The sequence below is a fragment of the Sinocyclocheilus rhinocerous genome, unplaced genomic scaffold (assembly GCF_001515625.1).
Source record: "Sinocyclocheilus rhinocerous isolate Xijiao unplaced genomic scaffold, SAMN03320098_v1.1 scaffold463, whole genome shotgun sequence".
Taxonomy (NCBI): domain Eukaryota; kingdom Metazoa; phylum Chordata; class Actinopteri; order Cypriniformes; family Cyprinidae; genus Sinocyclocheilus; species Sinocyclocheilus rhinocerous.
Window position 1 is genome coordinate 814,699 of NW_015627535.1, and position 6,551 is coordinate 821,249.

Sequence of the window (6,551 nt, forward strand, 5' to 3'; positions counted from 1 at the left end):
TTATAAATCTCCTAACTGTGATATTTTCAGAAATGGAAGTCAAGTTTTTTTTTTTTTTCATCTGAAACGTGCTGCGATTTATATTCCAAAGCCACTCATATAATGCAGAAACACTCAAGCAAGCAAAACACGCGATACAGCATACACTTATTTGTACTGGTGTAGAAGGAGAGAGACAAGTAGTACAGCCTAGCGCCCTCCCTACCATTAAGTAACTTGTGCATTGTTTTATCTTACTTGTTTTTGACATATCCGACCGTACTACAAACTTTCCAGTGATGTCTGTGAGAAAGGGATATTATCATGTGCGCCGCCGCGCGCTCAACCCACTCTGCGTGCTTTGCTTATCAGCTCGCACACGTCAGTTATACAGGTGTTAATACTGAATTTTAACATTATATTCATTGCATACATATACTTCGTAGACATCCTTAATCTCTAATAACTCCATTCTGCTGTCTGTTGTCGGTGTTTCTTTGTCTGAATACAGCACTTATCGCATGCTGTGTGGTACCGGCGTTTGGTATCGGGGCATTTTAACGAGTACTAGTACGAGTACAGGAGCTCAGTATCGGGCCCGATACCAATACCAGTATCAGTGCATCCCTAATTTTTATATTAGGCCTATAGCATGGTGTATTTTTATTTGGTTTGTTAACAAATGTTCTGTGTTTAATATAAGTGCATCTGTCGTTGTACCATTTGGTTGTATCCATTCAAGCAAATGACGCCGAATTGACACCAATTTCGAAAATAAAATGTTCACAGACATTTATAAGTTAATTAAAAGGAATGCGAGGAAAAGCGGGAAAACCACAACGAACCCCACCCCCTGGTGATACCGGTATTACCGGTGTTGTCACACGTCGATTAACCGGTGGAAAAATTTCCTCACCATCACAACTCTACATGAAACTAACTTCAGCTTGTCCCGGTCTTCTGCATATCATGTCACAGTTCAGGATGGTTGCTAGTGAAGGGTTTGGGACTGTGCATGTTTGTCAACTGAAGCAAATGCACTTTTGAAGGGAAAGGTCACTTACTGTGCAAGATGTCCAGACAGGACGTCCTTACAGATGGGCTGCTCAGCCAGCGTAAGCCAGAACTCACAGGCCTCCAGAGCCACATTCTCATCCGGGTCCTGTGTGCGCTGCAGCATGTACTACAGAAACAGTAAACATCATCAGCATCTCTGACTAGTTAAAATCTTCACCACTTCAGGGTCATCAAGACAGAGGCGGTTCATCTCACCTCTACGATACTGCGCATGTGAGGGATGAGTCGGTCCACTCGCACCTCCAGCAGCATGACCAGAGCCCTGCACACGTTCTTCCGCACCTCTGAGTCCTCATCTGCGGCCAGCGCAAACAGACTCTGGAAAAACAGCCAAGGCAGAAAACAGATTAAAATACTGCAGTTACAGCATAGCTATATTTGGACAGTAATGGTTTCTCAATGGGAGCTAAGGTAAGGTAAACATTTACAGGGGCTAGTCGGTGATTTTATTGCCATCCGAATCCAGAATGTTGGTGTTTTACTCCAACCACCAGTGTAAAAAGTCCCAGCCAAAATACCTACCGTTTTTTTTTTACACCAAGGTTGTACAGCATTTAATTGCCATTTGTGTGCCATTTACAAGAAGGGGATAATCCAAAAGTTTTGTAAATTGTTTTTTGACCACTGCCAAGAACTGTACAGTAACTGCTGCAATTCTTGGTAATGTGGAAACATTTTAAGTATGGACATCTATTACGGAAATGCTGGAAACTGCTTACAAGAATATCATGTCACTACTCCACTATAGTGAGTAGTAGCTTATTATTAAAAAAAAAAAAAAGTCTAAATCAAGTTAACTTTTGAAATGGGCCACTGTTAAGGTATGCAATAGTTTTCCAGTTAGGAAAATAGGATATTTAAATAATCAAATAATAAATAAGATATAATTTTCAAGTGTAATATTACATTAAATTTGAAATTATTAATTGCCCAAGCTAAATTTCAACATTTAAATGGACTGGTCAGTGACTTATTACAGCCCGAATCCATAAAGTCTGTGTTTTTCTCCCACATCCACGTAAAAATTCCCAGTCGATTTATCAACTATTTTATGACAAACACCAAGATTGTGTGGTAATTTACAGTCCGAATCCACATCGGTGAGTTTACAAGAAAGTAGGGCTGCACGATTATGACAAAAATCATAATTGTCGATTATTCCCTTGAAATAGTAATTGCTATTATTAATTACGATTATCACAATTTACATTGAATGATGTTTGTACCATTGTTTGATGCAACTGCATGCAGTATTTCTATATGAAAATAAACAACAACACTAACTGAAAAACCTTTAGTGCTTTTCTATAGTAATAAGTCTCAAATGTCAACCGGATTGGTTTCTTCTTTAAATTATAAAAAAGTAAAAATATGAATGGTATTATAATGTTATACTAAAACTAAAATTAAAATAATGGGAAAACCCCTTAAGATAACATCTTTTGCATCTTAAGCACGCAGAATAACAATAGTGGACTTTGAACGATTAATTGCCGCTTTGAATGATTACGTAATTGTGGCATCCATAATTGTAATCGCGATTAGAAATTCGGTTAATTGTGCAGCCCTACAAGAAAGGATCAATTCCAAATAAGAAGGGACAATTATTATTATTTTATTATTGTTTCTAAAAAATATTGCTTCAAGAAAAGAAAAAAAAAACATTTTTAAATAGACTATTACTGTGTGCAATAAATTTAAATATAATATACCAATAATATAAATAACTAATTTCAATAGTCGAAAAAGTAACCGAGTCAAACATTGACCTTACGTTTGTTTGTTTGCAAAGCCATTCCAGCTTCTGTGGCTATGTATGGCTAAATTATATCAGGTTTTTACAATTTATTTTTGCTTAAAACTCTAACACTGTATTTGGCTTAACTCTGTTAAAAAAATCTCTTCAAAAGAGTTAACTACATAAATAAAAGTTTACATTTATTTTAATAAGAGTTTGAGTTACCTTTTCACATTTTTTTTTTAAATATCCATTTTAAATTTTATTTTTAAAAATATCAAATAATAGGATATTTTTACATGTATTATTTATTACATTACACGTTATTAAATAAAATATGAATTTATTAACAGACATTTTGTTTGCAGATGACAATCATGTGATTGACAACTTGACCAGCCAGTTCTCGGGTTCATAGGATCACAGTTGACATTTGAATGTATGAGTTGTATGACTTGAGGTGCCATGCAAATTATTTATTCAATCCATCATGTTCAAACTGCAGGTACCTCAATAAAGGTGTCAATGTTGTCCATCAAGGCTTGTGCTCTTCCGATGATAAACTGGTTCACACAGGCAACAGCATGAGACCTAAAGACACACATGAACAACCATAAGATTCCAGAACAACTTAATGCAACATATGGAAAATAACTCCATCCATCCTCTCTCAGACTGACCTGATCTTGGGGCTGCAGTGTTTGAAGAACTGCAGGAACTTGGGAATCATGATGTTGAGGGGTCGGTTGAGAGCGTCACTGTCCAGAAGCTCCGATGAGTCCTCGCAGATCTTCTGTAAAGCTCCAAACGAGCCCTGCGTGCGAATGAGAACAAACTAAGATACAAGTCACACAACTCAGGAACATCTCTAGATATGAAAAAGAAAGCATCATGGCCACTTTGTCTGCATCTTGAATAATTTCCAAACACATTTTTGCATATGAAAATGTGCTCAAAATAGAAGGGGAAAAGCAGGATAAATGAGTGAGAGGACAAAGAAAGGTTTAAGTTAAGGCAGCTATGAAGAGCACAGAGGAAATGCACTGACCTCACAGGTGTTGTAGTCCTCTGAATCGAGCATGTTGCACAGCTGAGGCAGTAACTCTGGCCACGTCTGCAGCTCCCCTTTGGTGGAAATCGTTGTGATGAGGATACCTGAACACAGAGAGACGGGAATCAGCACATTTCCTCATATTGACTGCAAATATAAAATTGCTCTATTTGCATTTGTTTTTCCTCTGTCAAATTTTGTGTCGCCTCTGGCTTTCGACAAAACTCAGGCAGGCAGTCACATGCAAGCATCAGTGAACCATGTCCATTAGGGCTTTCAGTCCAAAGTGTGCATATTTGTAGAAATACTGATAGCTTTATTTACTGATATCTTTTTATCTTTCACATATTTTTATATTTCTTTAGACAGAATCATTTCTATTCATTTTCCACTGATTTATGCAATCTGACAAGCTTTAGCTGATTCTAGCGCTGTCTCAGTATGTTTTCTCTTCCGCGATCGCTGCTCTGACTCAGCGGAAGCTCAGGTCCAGTCTCTTCCGATCACAAGCTTCCATTTCACTTCCACATTCAGTTCTGTATACAACAAACCCAGAAAAACGTTTCTACACTCGAAACATGAAGCTAATATACGCATGATTACTATAGTATATGGTTTGTATGTGATTTTCATGAGTTCTGGGGTATTTTCATAACAATAAAGAATGTTTACATAAGAAATGCTAAGCTGGTGTAGCGATTAGTTTAGTAAAAAAGGCTACAAATAACTTATTTCGACAACATTATCCACCTAATTTTTCCCGTAAGAGTGAGTGTGGCCATTTGTAAATTGTATGGGTCTGGCTTCCGGTCTCATCCGCATCCAGCTACTATTAGCTGTACAAAACAGCTCGTTTTGCTGCTTGATATTGCAAACTGGTGTGTTTTACCACATTATTTTAATGTATTATCTTAATCATGAACACACTGGTTTGTAGTGCAAACTGTTCAAGAACAGTTAAATTCTTCTCGTTATTTCTCTACAGCGGCTAATGAACCGGAACGGAAGTCTTGCGCATTCACAGAAAGCGGCTTACTTCCGCATTGAAGAATAAGGTGGATATGACCAAAATCCACATTAGATTGCATTCGGAATTTGTTACAAACACTCGATCGTGATTTGAAGTGAGATTTGAGTAAAAGCATAGTATTAATTTTATAAATAGTCTTATGTAGCTTGATGCTAATGTTAGCTCTAATGCACCTGTTACCCTGCTGCGATTAAATTTCTTAATGTATTCTATCAGAAGAATTTGAATAAGGTTGTAAGAAAATGTTTTGTTTTCTATAAAGACACGTCATTATAAGTGGACAAAGAATTTGTGGACCAGGAGACTATAAGGAGTGGATGAAGATTTTCAATTATACATTATCAACAATGTTATGTTCACCTACACTGCAAAAGGGTCCCTTTTAGCTCTTATGTTGTATTTAATTCAATGTTTAACAGGTCTGTTTTGTTAAAATCTTACTTGATAATTGTCATTTTCTTCAATCATCTAATTATTTGAACACCTAAAATTCATCGAGTGTAAAAAGTGTTTGTTTCAGCCAGTTGAAGGGTGGGTTCAATGTGTGCACATGTTCAGGATGGTACCACCTATTCATTAAAGAATCCTAAAAAAAATGCTTCAGTTTCCACTAAAATATTAAGACCCGGGTATACTTTACTTTCCGCATTCTGTTCCGTCTCGGATGAGCGTTGATGTACGAGCTCGATACATGCGCAGTATCACCTACTTGACTCACTCCGTCTCAACATTCACATCTCGCCTGCGCTGTTGTATGCAGACCGTCCGCGCTGCCACAAGAAATGGGCGGCTAGCAGACGGTGTGCACGGACATCCGTGGACACTTCTGATGATGAAAATTGAATGGCGAGGACAGTGTGACGATGGCCGAAGTATACTTTGTGCTAGGCCTGGGCAATAAAACGGTATCGATATTTATCGACGGTACACCTTCTTCGATAACGATATAAAAAATGTTCGATTTAGTGCACGATATAGGCACGTGCTATGAGTGACGCAGACAGCACACACACAAACACATGCTGAAATGAGTGCTGTGCCTGTGATGAGGAGATTGTGAATAAAAAAAATTTATATTAGTCGAATTGAAAATTAACATTTGCATTTGAATGTTAGGAGTGCGTCAGGGAGCGTCATCAGTGGCGCGCGAGATGCGGTGATAATGATGTAAGTAAAGTTGTTGCATTTTAATGTTTTGTTAGTCTAGCCCACAAGACGCGCCGCTGCTGTGTTATGCATTCAAAATATTAGAGAAATATAGAAGCTCAATGCGGGGATGTTAGGTGTGCGTCAGGGAGCGTCATCAGTGGAGCACAAGATGCGGTGATGATGATGTAAGTGATGTTGTAGTTTAATGTTTTGTTAGTCTAGCCCACGAGACGCACCGCTGCTGCGTTATTCATTCAAAATATTAGAGAAATATAGAAGCTCAATGCGGAGAAGATCTTGATTAGGTTAAAACCGAAACCAAGCCATTCACACAGAACGCACATTCAGTGCATTTTTTAGACGGACAAATATGATTGCTGCACTCGCGTCTCACACAATCTAGCCATGCAAATTTAAAACAGTTTAAACTCTTAGAAAACCCATCACGAATTTGTGGAGGTTTATTCCTTTTCTCTGCGTCTCTTATGTTTTTAAAGGCAATCTGTGTGATGGGCGATTCGGCTCTT

General features: G+C 37.9%; 1 protein-coding gene across 1 annotated transcript in view; it reads right to left on the reverse strand.

Moving 5' to 3' along the window:
* The window catches only part of LOC107728566 (transportin-2), a 29,911-nt gene that overhangs the window by 18,599 nt on the left and 4,761 nt on the right, over nt 1-6,551 (reverse strand). Inside the window, exons 5-9 of the mRNA XM_016538781.1 lie at nt 3,843-3,949; nt 3,475-3,608; nt 3,304-3,385; nt 1,252-1,374; nt 1,044-1,162 (exon numbers count right to left, since the gene is read on the reverse strand). Of these exons, the coding sequence (XP_016394267.1) occupies nt 1,044-1,162; nt 1,252-1,374; nt 3,304-3,385; nt 3,475-3,608; nt 3,843-3,949 (565 nt within the window). The remainder of the gene's footprint in view (nt 1-1,043; nt 1,163-1,251; nt 1,375-3,303; nt 3,386-3,474; nt 3,609-3,842; nt 3,950-6,551) is intronic.